This window comes from Procambarus clarkii, chromosome 55 (genome assembly GCF_040958095.1).
Source record: "Procambarus clarkii isolate CNS0578487 chromosome 55, FALCON_Pclarkii_2.0, whole genome shotgun sequence".
NCBI classification, from domain to species: domain Eukaryota; kingdom Metazoa; phylum Arthropoda; class Malacostraca; order Decapoda; family Cambaridae; genus Procambarus; species Procambarus clarkii.
In genome coordinates, this window is record NC_091204.1 from 33,272,087 (window position 1) to 33,291,336 (window position 19,250).

At 40.6% G+C, this 19,250-nt stretch overlaps 1 protein-coding gene across 1 annotated transcript; it reads left to right on the forward strand.

The window, feature by feature from the left end:
• Positions 1 to 426: 426 nt before the first annotated feature.
• LOC138352929 (putative uncharacterized protein DDB_G0271982) lies at positions 427 to 2,595 on the forward strand. Its single transcript, XM_069305582.1, has 2 exons — positions 427 to 1,768; positions 2,407 to 2,595. The coding sequence occupies exons 1-2, from the start codon at positions 634 to 636 to the stop codon at positions 2,409 to 2,411; spliced, it is 1,140 nt and encodes a 379-aa protein (XP_069161683.1). The 5' UTR covers positions 427 to 633; the 3' UTR covers positions 2,412 to 2,595.
• The last annotated feature ends 16,655 nt before the right edge of the window (positions 2,596 to 19,250 follow it).

A 19,250-nucleotide genomic window follows, 5' to 3' on the forward strand; every position in this document is an offset into this window, starting at 1 on the left:
AACGGTAGGGAATTAGCTTATTTTTTCAGAGCACAAAAGTTCGCTAATTCTGTAAGTATCATATTAAATTCAGTGGGAAAAACTTGCTTTATGTCCTATAGAGACTTGGCAAGGTATGCCTACATCCTTGGACTACCAATTTTACTTTTGAAGCATTTAACTGTTTCATTTGTTTTCGAAACTTTGTTTCATTTGTTAGTAGGATTTTCTTGCCCTTATTCTCTTACATGAGTACCGGGTACAAGATTTCCTGCGCCCTTGATTTCATTTAATCATTTAATATCTTTCACTTAACGTTAATTGTTAAAGATCACACAGGATAGGTACCAGTTGCCACGTTGTCCTGTTTCTGACATTTCATTATTGAACATTCGTGTACCTTTATTTGCTAATTTCACCATGTTTCTTCTCCAAACTTTCCGTGCAAATCCAGCAGGTGAAATAGGAACTTTAAGTCGTGCCAAGAGGACTGAACTACAAACTCTTGCACATGAGTATCAACTAGAAGTTCCCTACCAAGCCAACAAAAATGACCTACACAACCTGTTGCTGGATTACTATTTAGAGCAAGGTAAGATAGACTCTGAAACTCATGAAACTTACTATATTGCAGATAAAACTGACTTGGCAACGATGAAACTTAAACTAGAGCTGGCTAAGATTGAACGTGAGCAGCAAAGGGAAGCCCTCGAACAACAAGAACGAGCAGCTGCCATACGAAGAGAAGAACAAGAACGCGAAGCTGCTTTGAGGAGAGACGAACAAGAACGCGAAGCTGCTTTGAGGAGAGACGAACAAGAACGCGAAGCTGCTTTGAGGAGGGAAGAACAAGAACGAGAAATCACCCTCAGAGAACGTGAAGCTGCTTTGAGGAGAGAAGAACACGAACGCGAGGTCGCATTACTCCGTGAACGTGAACGAGTACAGCTTGAAACCAAACAACGCGAGTTGGAAATACAACGCGAACATGACAAGCAGCAAGCGACTCTGGTTCTTGAGTGTCGTCAACGGGAATACACGTTGGAAACTTCACACCTCGCTCAACGCCAGCAAGCTACTGCCAATCTTCCCATCAGTTTTAATATATCACATGCAAGTAAGTTAATGCCATCCTTTGTAGAAGCAGAAGTTGATGTGTTCTTTACCACCTTTGAAACCCTTGCTAATCAACTCAGTTGGCCTGTCGACCAATGGGCCACACTTCTCAGAGTCCATCTTACAGGTAGAGCTGCAGTCACACTCAGTACTTTGGCGTCTGAGAATGACTACTACACTCTGAAACAAGCAGTGTTGGACGCCTACCTCCTCTCTACTGAAAGTTATAGAAGGAAATTCCGTGACCACCTGAAGGCAAGTACCACTACCTTCCTCGAGTTTGCTAACACGAAACGGAGGTATTTCATGAAATGGCTGGAAGCAGCACATGTCTCTACTTTTACAGAACTCGTCAACCTGATGCTTGTTGAAGAATTCTTGAGACGTGTGCCGCCTCCTGTCCGCCTCTACTTAGCAGATAAAGAAGAAACCGACTACCTGAAGTGTGCTAAGTCGGCTGACACTTACAGCCTCATCCACCGGCTGACACCTGAACCATCCTCCAGTAAGAAGTCGTGGTACAGTTACGAGAAGGTGAGCCCCGATCAAGCTGGTTCACAACTGTACTGCAAGTATTGTAGACTCTATGGACATACCATAGACAAGTGTGGTAAGTCTCAATACAAGGGAACCACTGACCAACAACGACCCAAACCAACTCCTCCTAAGTCCGGTAAGCCTGTGATGAATGTTGGTGTTGATGTTAATGATCTTTCTCTTTTCAGTAACCACCTGTATACTGGAACTGTCTCTGCCAACGGTTCAAATCCGGAGGGACGTTTCAAATTGAAGATCTTGAGGGACACAGCGGCTCTACAATCGATCATCTTGAAGTCGGCTGTGCCCAACATAGTCTACACCGGGGAAACGGTCTTCATCACTGACCTCACTGCTACTACTCCATACCCTCTCGCCAGAGTCCACCTGGATTGTCCCTACGTGAACGGGGAAGTCCAAGTCGCCGTCAGGGAAAAGCCTTTTCCCATGCCTGGAGTGCAACTTCTCCTAGGCAACGACTTGGCAGAAGACCTGCAACCAACCAACCTGATCGTCATGGACAAACCCCAGGTGTGTAACTCTGTGCCAAGTAACCCTATTCTTGAGTATGTTCCAGCAGAGGTTCAAGAGAGTGATGATGTTTCTCCTCCGGTTCTCGTGACCACCCGTGCACAAGCCGCACGTCCACAGCCAGCTGACTCTACTGCTACCGCTGTCCCTCAAGACCCTCAGAAACTACCCCCGCATCTGACCAAGTTGGAGTTCCGTAAGTTGCAGAGGGAAGATCTTACTTTAACACCATTGTTTTTCCAGGCTGAGACTCAACCCGACAGTATTCCTGGGTTCTTCCTAGAGAACGACTTGCTCTACCGCAGATATAGACCCAGTAAACTGAAGGAGGAGGACGATTGGGCCAACACCGAACAACTTGTGATTCCCACCAGCCTGCGGCCCACTATTCTACACCTGGCCCATGGAGCATTCTCCCACTACGGCTTCAACAAGACTTACCATGGGATTCGCCAAGACTACTACTGGCCAGGTATGGTAAATAACGTCAAACAGTACGTAAAACAGTGTCATACATGTCAGATGGCAGGCAAACCGAACGTCTCCATTCCCAGAGCACCACTGATTCCCATACAGGTGCCTGTGGAACCTTTCCACAGACTCATAATAGACTGTGTTGGTCCTTTACCTCGGACCAGTTCAGGTAACGCCTACATCCTAACCATCCTGTGTCCTACCACCAGATTTCCCATAGCAGTTCCAGTGAAGAACATCACGGCTGCTACGGTTATCAAACATCTACTGAAGATCTTCACTCAATACGGATTTCCCAGGGAGATTCAAAGTGACTGTGGCACCAACTTCACCAGTGATCTCTTCAAAAGGACACTGGAGGAGTTCAACATCAAACAGGTATTGTCCAGCCCCTATCATCCTGCTTCACAGGGTTCTCTTGAACGTAGTCATCAGACCATCAAAGCACTCTTGAAAAAGTTTTGTAGTGAAACCTCGAAGGATTGGGATAAGCAGATTGACCTAATAATGTGTATTTTCAGAAGTCTCCCCAATGAGTCCCTAGGAGTATCTCCTTATGAGATGCTCTACGGCCGTAAGTGCCGTACTCCCCTTAAGGCTTTCAAAGACTCTCTCAGAGATGCCACCTTCAGTGAGCATCAGAATGTGCCCCAGTTTCTTCAAAACCTTCAACACATTCTAGAGAGAGTCCACCGCTTTGCTCATGATAATCTATTGAAAGCCCAGTGAGAATGAAGACTCATTACGACCAGACCAGCAAAGTAAGAAAATTAAAGCCGGGAGACTTCGTCCTTGCTTATTTCCCTATCCCAGGTTCACCTTTACAAAACAGATTTTCAGGACCCTACTGCGTCAAAGAGTGCAGAAGCAACAACACATACGTCATAGAGACTCCAGATAGGCGGCGGAAGACCCAGCTGTGCCACGTCAACCTCCTGAAGCAATATAATGGTACTCCTCCCACTGTCTTGATTAATTGTTCTACCTTCACAGAACCCTACATCCACAGTGAGACCATCCCGGCTTCTTCTCCCGAAAGCACTGACAAGGAGTCGGCGCTTTCTAATTCCAAAATCCTTAATGATCTTCCCAAATGCTTTCAGGATAATACTCGTGCTCCTATGCCCTCTTCTAATTCCACTCTCACCTCGTCAGATAAGCCCTACATCCTCCATGTCGACGCCAATGGTACCGACGATGGTGGTGTCGTGATGCAGCAACAAGGCGAGAAGAATACACCTGTCAGCGACTACTGCTACAAGGAACGACGGAACAATTGGCAAGGAGCTACTCTTCCTCATCCTGAAGCTTCAGCACTTCACTCCACACCTGAAAAGTGCTCGGTCCACCATCAATACGGACCACACCACCCTACACCTCCTGCAGCACGCCCACTTCTCATCTCAACGTCTTCTACTATGGGCTTGCTACCTGCAGAAATTCAACCTGGAGACACGCTATACCAAGAGTCTGACAACATCTTAGCCCATGATCTCTCCAGAGTTTATGAAGTAGAAGCAACTCCATCCATTACTCCACCACATAACGACGTACTTCTTCCAGAACCGCAGGCTTCGGGGGAGAGTTGTGACGATAATCTCCTTCAAGAGATTGAGCCTGCTCTTCCCTCCAAAATTACGTCTTCACAATTATATAAAAAGACTATGGAAGAAATGTCCAACAACAACGACAACAACACCAGCACCAGCAAGGCTTGCCAGGGTGAGCAGAAACGTATGCATCCAGCCACCTGTTCGAACTCCAACCACCAAACTACCCGTTGATCGCTACGGCTCCGCTGATTGGTCGCCGGTCTGGCTGCACCTGCACTCGCCCCCAATACTACCTGATGTCTGGGGTCGCCCCAACATCAGTCCTCAGAATGTTCCGTGCTTTCGTAGCCAGCACTCCTCCCAGCTAGACTCTAGAGTGTACTGAGAGAGGTGGTGGCTTTAAGCCAATATTCCAGCACCTCCCACTTAACTTTTGTGTTGCACTTCTTATTATTTTGCCTTAACGTAACTTTCATTGTGTCATTTAAGTATTCTTATTATTTTGATTCATTGATTTTATTATACATATTTGTTTGTGCATTATTTTCATGTTTTGATTTATTTAACGTAATTAAAATTTCATTGTTAAAGTTTTACTTGTGTTTTGTGTGTCTTCTCCTTACCTTACCACAGACGAAGTTCCAGTTTTTCTATTTTTTTTTATAACTATGTGACGAGGCCATACCCCTAGCCTTAAACAGCCGAACACCAACGCGTTACCGTCACAATATATATATATATATATATATATATGTCGTACCTAGTAGCCAGAACTCACTTTTTGGCCTACTATGCAAGGCCCGATTTGCCTAATAAGCCAAGTTTTCCTGAATTAATATATTTTTTCTAATTTTTTTCTTACGAAATGATAAAGCTACCCATTTCATTATGTATGAGGTCAATTTTTTTTTATTGGAGTTAAACTTAACGTAGATATATGACCGAACCTAACCAACCCTACCTAACCTAACCTAACCTATCTTTATAGGTTAGGTTTGGTTAGGTAGCCGAAAAACTTAGGTTAGGTTAGGTAGGTTAGGTAGTCGAAAAACAATTAATTCATGAAAACTTGGCTTATTAGGCAAATCGGCCTATATATATATATATATATATATATATATATATATATATATATATAATATATATATATATATATATATATATATATATATATATATATATATGTCAATGTCAGACCACGGAGGAAAAATGAAACAGGAATTTCCTTAAGTACTTTCGTATATTAATACATCTTCAGAAGGAGAAGGTGACTCCTTCTGAAGATGTATTAATATACGAAAGTACTTAAGGAAATTCCTGTTTCATTTTTCCTCCGTGGTCTGACATTGTCACATTTTTAATCACGTGTTTATTTTCGTGATATACACACACACACACATATATATATATATATATATATATATATATATATATATATATATATATATATATATATATATATATATATATATATATATATATATATATGTCGTACCTAGTAGCCAGAACGCACTTCTCATCCTACTATCCAAGGCCTGATTTGCCTAATAAGCCAAGTTTTCATGAATTAATTGTTTTTCGACTACCTAACCTACCTAACCTAACCTAACCTAACCTAACTTTTTCGGCTACCTAACCCAACCTAACCTATAGAGATAGGAGAGGTTAGGTTAGGTAGGGTTGGTTAGGTTCGGTCATATATCTACGTTAATTTTAACTCCAATAAAAAAAAGTGACCTAATACATAATGAAATGAGTAGCTTTATCATTTCAAAAGAAAAAAAATTGAGAAAATATATTAATTTAGGAAAACTTGGTTTATTAGGCAAATCGGGCCTTGCATAGTTGGATGAGAAGTGCGTTCTGGCTACTAGGTACGACATATATATATATATATATATATATGAATGAAAACTCACACCCCAGAAGTGACTCGAACCCATACTCCCAGAAGCAACGCAACTGGTAACTAGTTTTCATTCGCATATAGTCCTGGGGACCATTCAGGCTTGTTCGCATATATATATATATTATATATATATATATATATATATATATATATATATATATATATATATATATATATATATATATATATAAATATATATATATATGTCGTACCTAGTAGCCAGAACTCACTTCTCAGCCTACTCAGCCACAACTTGCCAAGACCTCGTCTTGGCAAGTTGTGAAAGACAGGGGTCTTATGAAGACCTTGGCAAAACCGACAACTAATAGCCTACACCTAAGGACTTTTAACGCATTTGACGTATTAGAGGACGAGTGCTGTGGTGAACCTGTTGTTCAAAGAGGAGGCAAAGCAACGAGGAGCATTGAAGCGCAGGTCCCTCAAACTGCTCGAAAGGAAAAGGGAGAATCGAAGCGAATTTTGGTTGTGGGAGATTCCCAGGTGAGGTATTTAGACAGAACGTTTTGTGCCAGAGATAGGGGAAACAGATTAAGGGTTTGCTATCCGGGAGCTGGAATTGGTGATATTGTTGGAAACATGAATGATATTATGACGGGAAATGGAAACAAACCCATTATTTGTATTAGTGCAGGGGGTAATGATGTTGGGCGAGTTAGGAGTGAGGAACTAATACAGAGATTCAGGACAGTCATTGAATTAGTTAGGAGCAAGGGAGGAATCCCGATCATATGTGGCATTCTTCCAAGAAAAGGAGTGTGAAATGAATGGATGTCGAGGGCACTTGGTGTCATTTGCCGGCTGGAAAGATATTGCAAATCAAATGCAATATCTTTCATAGACAACTGGGAACACTTCTATGGAAGAAATGAAATGTATGCTCGTGATGGGGTGCATCTATCGAGGGCTGGGATTGTTGCTGTTGCGAACTCGTTGGAAGAAGTGGTTAGAGGTGTTTGTTTGGGTTTAAACTGTTAGTAGATAGAGGTATGGAAATTGATTTGGAGGAAGGAGGTAATAAAAGTATGTGTTTGTGGGAGAAAGGAATTGGCAAAATGATCAGGGAAAGAAAAGGGCCTCAAAATAACAATTCACTTAGGGTATATTACACTAACAGTAGAAGTCTAAGAAATAAAATTAACGAATTAAATGCTCTTGTCTGCACAGAAAAAATAGATATTATTGCACTTACCGAAACGTGGATGAATGTAGAAAATAGAGAACTATTAGCTGAATATCAAATAAATGGATTTAAACTATTTCACACAGATAGATATATTAGACGAGGAGGTGGAGTAGCCATATATGTTAGGGACAATTTGAAATGTAGTCTCAAAGAGAGAATCAAAACTGAGCCACACACAGAAACTATTTGGATAGAATTAAACGAAAAAGCTAATAATATTATAATAGGAGTTATATATAGGCCACCAAATTTAGACAGAATGGAAGCAAAGCATCTATGGGATGAAATATCTAGAGCATCTACATCTAACAGTATTTATGTCATGGGTGACTTTAATTTTAGTGGAATAAACTGGTTGAACAAAACAGGGAATAGTGAAGCAGAAGATTTTCTAGAATTAATTGACGATTGCTTTCTTACGCAACACATTAAGGAACCAACACGGGAAAATAATATTTTAGATTTAGTGTTAACTAACAGGGAAACACAAATTAATGACATCGAAATAGGGAGTGAGCTAGGGAACAGTGATCACAAAGAAATCAGATTTAGCATAGAATGGAATAGACCTGTAGGAGAAAATTCTGTTAAAGTGCCAGATTTTCGAAAAGCTGATTTTAATAGCCTTAGAATTTTTTTGGGTCAAATTGATTGGAAAGTCTTGGGTATGGGGTGGGGGCCGGTCTTGGAGCGAGACATGAACCCAGCGACAGGTGGCGTAAATGGGGATTTCGATGTGGATTCAATATATAACTTATTTAAGAATATTCTAAACAAAGCACAGGAACGTAGTATACCATACAAATTGAATAGATCGAATACTAATGACCCAAAGTGGATAACAAAGAATTTGAAGAACCTTATAGGTAAAAAGAGAGCTTGGTACAAAAGGATTAAAAATGGGGAGGTGACTTTAGAACAGGAATTCGTACAACTGGTTAGAAATGTTAAAAAAGAGATAAGGAAAGCAAAAAGAAACTATGAAGTTCGCATAGCAGGGCAAGCAAAGACAAATCCTAAAGGGTTTTTTCAGTTATATCGTACTAAGACTAGGGAAAGGATAGGTCCATTAAAAACTGAGACAGGTCAAATAACAGATAGTGATGAAGAGATGAGTAGTATTTTTAATAAATATTTTGTATCTGTATTTACTAAAGAGGAACTTAACAATATGCCTTCAGCCGAACAAGTCTATGTGGGTGGGGACGAGGACAGGTTGACGAGTTTAACAGTTACCAGGGAGGATGTTCTTAAACAAATAGTAAAACTCAAACCAAACAAATCCCCAGGGCCGGATGAAGTGTTTGCCAGGGTGCTTAAAGAATGCAAAGAGGAGCTTTGTGACCCACTGTCAACCAAAATTAATAAATCAATAGAGTCAGGCAGAGTGCCAGAGTTTTGGAAAGTTGCTAATGTGATGCCAATTTTTAAGAAAGGAGATAGATCACTTGCATCTAACTATCGACCAATTAGCCTAACGTCTATTGTGGGAAAGTTACTCGAATCTATAATAGGAAATAAAATTCGTCTTCATCTTGAAAAACATAAATTAATAATTGAGTCGCGACATGGTTTTATAAATGGCCATTCATGTTTAACAAATTTGTTGTCTTTTTATTCTAGCATAGTTGAGGCAGTTGATAGTGGTAAGGATTGTGATGTTGTGTACCTTGACTTTAGCAAAGCTTTTGATACAGTGCCACATGAAAGACTAATTAAAAAAATAGAAGCTCATGGTATTGGGGGTGCTATATTAACTTGGATTAGGGCATGGCTATTCCAAAGGAAACAGAGAGTTAGTATAAATGGGGTTAAGTCAGAGTGGGATAATGTTGTTAGTGGAGTACCTCAGGGCTCTGTCCTGGGACCTCTGTTGTTTATAATATATATAAATGATTTAGATTCAGGTTTGAGTAGCAACATTTGCAAATTTGCCGATGATACGAAAATCGGTAGGGAAATTAATTCGGAGGAGGACTTACTATCATTTCAAGTTGATCTAGATAGGGTTTTGAAATGGTCAAATGATTGGCAAATGCAGTTTAATGCTGATAAATGTAAAGTTCTGAGGCTAGGTAATGATGATAGAGTTACAAGATACGAGCTAGATGGTGTTGAGATTGCGAAGTCGGATTGCGAAAGGGATCTGGGAGTTATGATTAGTAAGAATTTAAAACAAAAGGATCAATGCATAAATGTTCGTAATAAAGCAAATCGGACACTTGGATTTATTAATTGCAGCGTTAGTAACAAGACACCTGGTGTGATTCTCAAGCTATATCTTGCTCTAGTTAGGCCCCATTTAGATTATGCAGTTCAGTTTTGGTCGCCATATTATAGAATGGATATAAATTCACTTGAACGTGTCCAGCGTAGGATGACTAAGTTAATTCCCCAAATTAGAAATCTTTCATATGAAGAAAGATTAACAAAGCTTAAGTTGCATTCACTGGAAAGGTGAAGAGTTAGGGGTGACATGATAGAGGTTTACAAGTGGGTGAATGGACATAACAAAGAGGATATTAATAGGGTATTAAAAGTATCAACACAAGACAGAACACGAAACAATGGGTATAAATTGGATAAGTTTAGATTTAGGAAAGACTTGGGTAAATACTGGTTCAGTAAAAGGGTTGTTGATTTGTGGAACCAATTACCGCGTAACTTGCTGGAGGTGGGGTCCCTCGATTGTTTCAAGCGCGGGTTGGACAAGTATATGAGTGGGATTGGGTGGTTATAAATAGGAGCTGCCTCGTATGGGCCAATAGGCCATCTGCAGTTGCCTTTGTTCTTATGTTCGTATGTTCTCTCTCACGAGCCCTGTTATGTGGGAGATCTCATGCCAAGTGTTAATGCACAGACTTGCCTAATAACCACAAGCTGAAGTTTTATATCTTTTTAGACACACAACCTATCAGGGGACTCGAACACTGGCCAAAAAGTTGACAGTTGCTTGCTGTATCCACTACACAATACTTTAAAGCTTTAATAGAAGTAGGAATTCTGGGGTATTTACCCCACCAGAACTCCATACCTCTCCAGGCAATGAGGCAGTGTGGGACCTCTGGTGCTCTCTCGCGAGCTCTGCTATGTGGGGAGAACTCGTGCCAAATGTTTAATGCACAGACTTGCCTAATAACCACAAGCTGAAGTTTATTCATTTTTACCAATATTTCGATACTACTTCATGTTTTCTCACGGTATGTGATTTGGCCGTCATATCTCAAAATTTCGCAAATTTTTCATTTTTAAGCAAGATTCTTGCATTTTGATTTGTACTAAAAATCATCGAATTTAGCAATATTTTGACGTTGATCATCCCCTTTTCCTTTATGTGATTTAAACAAAATATCATCGAATTAGGCAATATTTTGCCGTTTTTCCACGTTTTTATGAATTTTCAGTATATTGGTATTAATTCATTAAATATACGATAAAAATGATGCAAACACATAATTGATTAGATAATAACCTTAAATACTTCTTTTTCAATCATCAATTTGTTTCTCGTTAAAATACTGAGTAAGATATTGAAAAGGGGAGAAGTTCTGTTTTTATTGCATGTATCGACGTTTCAGCCGGATTAGAGCGGTTTTACGTGTACATCTTCCATCGGTAATATAAACAGAAAATCAGGAACATTTTCGTTAATTCTAATGAAAACCGCATTGATTTTTATCATTTGTATTAGAAACAACATTGTCATATGTCTTTTGTTGGATCTAAATAATACGAAACCTCGCTCTATGATTCAAAGTTAAAATCCTCAAATTTGGTATAATAGTGACTTTTTTCACGTTTTTCATGTAGTTTGATATTACGTATATACATTCATTTTTACCAATATTTCGATATTATTTCATGTAGTATCACGATATGTGATTTGGCCTTCAAATCTCAGAATTTCGCATAATATTGCATTTTAAGCAAGTTTTCTTGCATTTTGTTTCGTACTAAAAATCATCGAATTTAGCAGTATTTTGACGTTTATCATCCCCTTTTCCTTTATGTGATTTAAACAAAATATCATCGAATAGGCCATATTTTGCCGTTTTTCCACGTTTTTGTGAATTTTCAGTTTATTGTTATTAATTCATTAAATATACGATAAAAATTATGCAAACACATAATTGATTAGAAATTAACTTTAAATACTTCGTTTTTAATCAACTGTTTGTTTCTCGTTAAATTACAGAGTAAGATATTGAAAAGGGGAGAAGTTCTGTTTTTATTGCATATATCGACGTTTCAGCCGGATTAGAGCGGTTTTACGTGTAAATCTTCCATCGGTATTATACACGGCAAATCAGGAACATTTTAGTTAATTCTAATGAAAAAGCACTGATTTTTATCATTTGTATTGGAAACAACATTGTCATATGTCTTTTCTTGGATCTTCTTAATACGAAACATCGCTTTATGATTTGAAGTTAAAATCCTCAAATATGGTAAAATATTGACTTTTTTCACGTTTTTCATGTAGTGTGATTTTACGTAAATATATTCGTTTATACCAATATTTCGATACTACTTCATGTTTTCTCACGATATGTGATTTGGCCGTCATATCTCAGAATTTCGCAAATTTTGCATTTTAAGCAAGTTTCTTGCATTTTGTTTTGTACTAAAAATCATCGAATTTAGCAATATTTTGACGTTTATCATCCCCTTTTCCTTTATGTGATTTAAACAAAATATCATCGAATTAGGCAATATTTTGCCGTTTTTCCAAGTTTTGTGAATATTCAGTTTATTGGTATTAATTCATTAAATATACGATAAAAATGATGCAAACACATAATTGATTAGATAATAACCTTAAATACTTCATTTTTAATCATCTATTTGTTTCTCGTTATAATACTGAGTAAGATATTGAAAGTGGAGAAGGTCTGTTTTTATTGCATATATCGACGTTTCAGCCGGATTAGAGTGGTTTTACGTGTACATCTTCCATCGGTAATATAAACGGAAAATCAGGAACATTTTAGTTAATTCTAATGAAAACACATTGGTTTTATCATTTGTATTGGAAACAACATTGTCATATGTCTTTTCTTGGATCTAAATAATACGAAACCTCGCTTTATGATTCGAAGTTAAAATCCTCAAATTTGGTATAATCGTGACTTTTTTCACGTTTTTCATGTTTCGTACTAAAAATCATCGAATTTAGCAATATTTTGACGTTTATCATCCCCATTTTCCTTTATGTGATTTAAACAAAATATCATCGAATTAGGCAATATTTTGCCGTTTTTCCACGTTTTTGTTAATTTTCAGTTTATTGTTATTAATTCATTAAATATACGATAAAAATGATGCAAACACATAATTGATTAGAAATTAACCTTAAATACTTCATTTTCAATCAACTATTTGTTTCTCGTTAATATACAGAGTAAGATATTGAAAAGGGGAGAAGTTCTGTTTTTATTGCATATATCGACGTTTCAGCCGGATTAGAGCGGTTTTACGTGTACATCTTCCATCGGTAATATAAACAGAAAATCAGGAACATTTTAGTTAATTCTAATGAAAACTCATTGATTTTAATCATTTGTATCGGAAACAACATTGTCATATGTCTTTTCTTGGATCTTCTTAATACGAAACCTCGCTCTATGATTTGAAGTTAAAATCCTCAAATATGGTAAAATAGTGACTTTCTTCACATACAGAGTATGCGAATACGTACAGAGAGCCAGAATTTGGCTTCAAAATATGGCTCAAGGGTCGAATTTGAGATGTTTGGAATATTTTGAAAACTGCAGGTGGGTTTGGGCAAAATGTGACCCATCGCAGCACTCAGTAATTGGCATAAGTTCGGTATAAAAAGTATTAATTTCACCTAGCTCAGTCGATCCCCCGATGATTGCACAAACGGAAATCAGCAGAATTTCTATCATTCTGATGCCCTCTGTTACCTTGCAGTAAATATGTACCTGTGCTTTAGACAGCTGTTACGTTCTGCTTCCTGTGTGTGTGTGTGTGGATTTTTTTTATTAGTTATTAATAATTGATTGACTGACAGTTGAGAGGCGGGACGAAAGAGCAAAGCTCAACCCTCGCAAGCACGACTAGGTGAACACAACTAGATAAATACTAACCAGCCACGATCTCGTATAATCCACTACACATGCAACCCGCCCCCCCCCCTTAACTCCCTAAATCACTCTACCTAAGTCATTAAAAAATTAAAACAAATCAATTAATACACCAAAAAATACTAACTATAAATAAAGGAACCAAATTTGAGACATACAGAGACTCCAGCGTGGTCTAGTCGGAAGAAAACGTGTTCTCATCTGGATAGATTGCGATCGAGTCTGTCGGAACGGGTGTGTAACTGCAGGGCACAAATATTTGTGTGTCCCCTCCTGTAGCTGCTCTGTTTCGACAGGTTCCCTGGATAGCTGGAATTGACCTGGCCCTTGGAAAGTGGGGAAGGGGTGAAATCCGTTGGGCCCACGGATGGATACCTTGGATCCATGGACCTAGGGCAGGTCTAATCACCTGGGATTCGAAACCCACGGTGGGAATAAGGGAGGAGATATGGAGAGGGGGAGGGGACGATGTTTCCTGGAACCATACCTCACATAAACCCAGGCACTCACACTCACACTCTCACCCGAACACTCACAGGGGCACTCACACTCACACACACCCATAGACTGTGATAAGGGAGACCATCTGAGGGACACAGATGGCCTCTTGGACCCACAGGTATATCTCAATATTTAAATATACATATATAATTATAAATATAACATTTTTAAAAAATAAAAAAATAAATAAATATATATATATATATATATATATATATATATATATATATATATATATATATATATATATATATATATATATGCGAACAAGCCGAATGGTCCCCAGGACATATGCAACTGAAAACTCACACCCCAGAAGTGACTCGAACCCATACTCCCAGAAGCAAACGCATCTGGTATGTACAAGACGCCTTAATCCACTTGACCATCACGACCGGACAAAATGAGGTGATAGCCGAGGCTATTTGAACCACCCCACCGCCGGCACTCGGATAGTTATCTTGGGCATAGCATTTTACCAAATCACCTCATTCTTTGGGGCAACACGTGAGGAACACAAATGCGAACAAGCCTGAATGGTCAACATATATATATATATATATATATATATATAATATATATATATATATATATATATATATATATATATATATATATATATATATATATATATATATATATATATATAATATATATATAATATATATGTACCTGTGCATATATCCTGTGGGCGCCACAGGGAACGGACGCTGGGAGGAGGCTCTGCCGGCCATGTGCCATTATCTTGTGACATCCTGACCCCACCGGACCCAGACTCACAGTGTGCAGTGTGAACATCCGGGAAGGAGTGAGAGTGGCGGGAAGTGTCCAGGGTGAACTATCGCAACCAAAAACAATCAAACAAGTGGATTGGCAGTGTGGAATCGTTTGAGCTGCAGTGAGGGCCAACAAGGGCGCCCTGAGGGGTGGGATGTTGGGGGATGGGGTGTTGTTGTGTGGTCAGTCGAGGGGGGTGACCAGTGTGTAAGTGTTTATGAAAATATCCAGAAAAATAGATACCTCGCTCCCGGGAAACAGGTATCGTGTTTTAAGTGCATCGAGTCCACAGTGAACCAGATTATATTGTGCAGTGATATATCACGAAATTATACAAACGTGTTAGTGTCACCCCTCTGACCCCCCCCCCCTCCCCATACCCGCTAGTGTGTACCGTCACTCAACCCAAGAGTCACCTTCCCACCCTGCCCCACCCCCAACCGCGACCGCTACCTCCCTGTGTCCACCCCCTCACGCTACGTCCGCCCAGCGCCCAGCCCACCCAGCGCCCACCCAGCGCCCACCCAGCGCCCCCAGCGCCCACCCAGCGTTCGCCCAGCGCCCGCCCAGCGCCCGCCCAGCGCCCGCCCAGCGCCAACCCAGCCTTCGCCCAGCGCCCACCCAGCGCTCGACCAGCGCCCGCCCAGCGCCCACCCAGCGCCCGCCCAGCGCCCACCCAGCGCCCGCCCAGCGCCCGCCGATGTCGCAGGTCACGACTGACAGCCAGGCTTCTCTCAGCCAAGAGGAACCATCAATCGACGACAGGTATGGCACATGCCAAGTGTGTGACAAGGTGTGGAGACTCAAGCGTAACGGAGATGTGCGCAAGCATGCTCACAACGGAACCGATTGTCCGGGTATGTGGCGCCCTCCCAAAGAGGGTACCAATCAAGGCCCCACTCCAGCAGTCAGGGAAAACACCTCCAACAGCTTCATTTCGACTGAGAAACTACTAGAAGCCATCAAAGCAACATCGGTTGGAACCTTGCAGCACATCCCCAAAGCTGCCCGGCCCCAGGCAGCAGCCAAACTATCCAGCCTCTTGAAAAAGGTCAATGACTCCCCCGGAACCATCCAAGCATGGCACAACCTTCTCCTGTTTGGTAACATATGCCTAGCTGTCCCTGCAAGGAGAGACAAATCACTAGCTTCGTCGGTCATTATGGCTATAAATAGTTTTCCTAGAGAGGACAACCAGGCACCCCTCCCCACCCGTGCCAAAAACACCCACGGCAGGAAAGGTATCAACAGCAGAACCGAGGCATCCAAAATCAGAGCAAGAAAATAGAAGAAGGCAACACAATAGGGGCGATCAGAGTCATCACCAGTGAAGACACAGTTGCCACCAGGGATGCCTATACAGCACAAGCCCTGAGGGAAAAACACCCACCCAGAGCTCCTCGTGACGACAGTGTTCCCCTAGTCGGTGTCACCAGAGCAGAACCCCTGTGTGTGCTCGAGTCCATGGTGCATAAAGCAGCTTTATCCTTCCCACCAGGATCAGCAGGTGGGTTCACAGGACTACGACCCAACCACATCAAACAAATGCTCAACCCTGCACTGGGAGACATTGCACAGGGCCTCCTGGTGGAACTAACTAGATTCGCCAACACATGTCTAGCTGGCAACATACCAGAAACCATACGGCCTCTCTTTCTTGGCGCTACCCTCTGTGCCCTGAGGAAAAAAGATGGAGGAATCAGACCGATAGCTGTGGGCAATTCACTCCGGCGTCTCGTCGCTAAGGCTGCTGCTAGAGCAGTTAGTCAGGAAGCACCCGACATGCTGAAGCCAAAACAGCTTGGGTTTGGCATTCCCCAAGAGTATAAGCCAAAATATTGTTCAAGCGTCTAATTTGGGATGTTTGGGATATTTTGAAAACTGCAGCAAGGGTTTAAGCAAAATGCGATCCATCGATGCTCTTAGTAATTGGTATATTTTTGGTATAAAAAGTAGGATATTCAATCTGCGAATACGTGAAGAGAGCCCGAATTTGGCTCCAAAATATGGCTCAAGGGTCGAATTTATTATGTTTCAGATATTTTGAAAACTGCTGGGGGGTTTGGGCAAATGTGACCCATCGCCGCTCTCAGTAATTGGCATATTTTTGGTATAAAAGGTCGTAATTTCAAACTGCGAATACATGCAGAGAGTCAGAATTTGGCTGCAAAATACGGCTCAAGAATCGAATTTGGGATGTTTGGGATATATTGAAAACTGCAGGGAGGTTTTGGGTAAAATGTGATCCATCGTTGCTCTCAGTAATTGGCATATTTTCGGTATAAAAAGTCGTAATTTCAAACTGCGAATACGTGCAGAGAGCCAGAATTTGGCTCTAAATATGGCTCAAGCGTCGAATTTTAGATGTTTAGGATATTTTGAAAACTACGATGGGGGGTTTGTGCAAAATGTTACCTATCGCCGCTCGGAGAAATTGGCATATTTTCGGTATAAAAATTCGTAATTTAATACTGCGAATACGTGCCGAGAGTGAGAATTTGGCCCCAAAATATGGCTCAAGCTTCGAATTTGGGATGTTTGGGATATTTTGAAAACTGCAGGGAGGGTTTGGCCAAAATGCGATCCATCGCTGCTTTCAGTAATTGGCATATTCTTGGTATAAAAAGTCGTAATTTCAAACTGCGAATACGTGCAGAGAGCCAGAATTTGGCTCCAAAATATGGCTCAAGGGTCGATTTTGGGATCTTTCTGATATTTTGAAAACTGCAGAGGGATTAGGGCAAAAGTGACCCATCGCTGCTGTCAGTAATTGGCATATTTTCGGTATAAAATGTCGTAATTTCAAACTGTGAATAAGTGCAGAGAGACAGAATTTGGCTCCAAAATATGGCTCAATCGTCGAATTTGGGATCTTTCTGATATTTTGAAAACTCCAGGGGGGGGTTTGGGGAAATGTAACCCATCGCTGCTCTCAGTAATATGCATATTTTCGGTATAAAAAGTCGTAATTTCAAACTGCGAATACGTGCAGAGAGCCAGATATTGGCTCCAAAATATGGCTCAAGCGTCGAGTTTGGGATGTTTGGGATATTTTGAAAACTGCAGGGAGGGTTTGGGCAAAATGCGATCCATCGCAGCTTTCAGTAATTGGCATATTTTCGGTATAAAAAGTCAAAATTTCAAACTGCGAATACGTGAAGAGAGCCAGAGATTGGCTCCAAAATATGGCTCAACGGTCGAATTTTGGATGTTTGGGATATTTCGAAAACTGCAGGGGGGTTTGGGCAAAATGTGACCCATCGCCGCTCTCAGTATTTGGTATATTTGTGGTATAAAAAGTCGTAATTTCAAACTGCGAATACGTGCAGAGAACCAGAATTTGGCTCCAAAATATAGTTTAAGGGTCGAATTTGGGATGTTTGGGATATTTTGAAAACTGCAGGGGGATTTTTGGCAAAATGTGGCCCGTCGCTGCTCTCAGTAATTGGCATATTTTCGGTATAAAAAGTCGTAATTTCAAACTGCGAATATGAGCAAAGAGAAAGAATTTGGCTCCAAAATATGGCTCAAGGTTTGAATTTGGGATGTTTCGGATATTTAGGAAACTGCAGGGTGGGTTTGGTCAAAATGTGACCCATCGCTGCTCTCAGTAATTGGCATATTTTCGGTATAAAAAGTCGTAATTTAAAACTGCGAATACGTGCAGAGAGCGAAAATTTGGCTCTAAAATATGGATCAAGGGTCGAATTTGAGATGTTTCGGATATTTTGAAAACTGCAGGGAGGGTTATGGCAAATTGCAATCCATCGCTGCTTTCAGTAATTGGCATATTTTCGGTATAAAAAGTCGTATTTTCAAACTGCGCATACGTGCAGAGAGCCGGAATTTGGCTCCAAAATACAGCTCAAGGGTCGAGTTTGGGATGTTTCTGATATATTTTAAAACAGCAGAGGGGGTTTGGGCAAAATGTAACCCATCGCTGCTCTCAGTAATATGCATATTTTCGGTATAAAAAGCCGTAATTTCAAACTGCGAATACGAGCAAAGAGCCAGAATTTGGCTAGAAAATATGGTTCAAGGGTCGAATTTGGGATGTTTGGGATATTTTAAAAACTGCAGGGAGGGTTTGGTCATAATGTGATCCATCGCTGTTTTCAATAATTGGCATATTTTCAGTATAAACATCGTAATATCAAACTGTGAATACGTGCGGAGAGCCAGAATTTGGCTCCAAAATATGGCTCAAGGGTCGAATTTGGGATGTTTGGGATATTTTGAAAACTGCAGGGGGGGGGGGGGGGTTTGGGCAAAATGTGACCTATCGCCGCTTTCAGTAATTGGCATATTTTCGGTATAAAAAGTCGTTATTTCAAACTGCGAATACGTGAAGAAAGCTAGAACTTGACTCCAAAATAAGGCTCCAGGGTCGAATTTGGGATGTTTGGGATATTTTTAAAACTGCACGGAGGGTTCGGGCAAAATGTGATCCATCGCCTCTCAAAGTAATTGGCATATTTACGGTATAAAAATACCTAATTTAAAACTGCGAATACGTGCAGAGAGCCAGAATTTGGCTCCAAAATATGGTGCAAGGGTGGAAT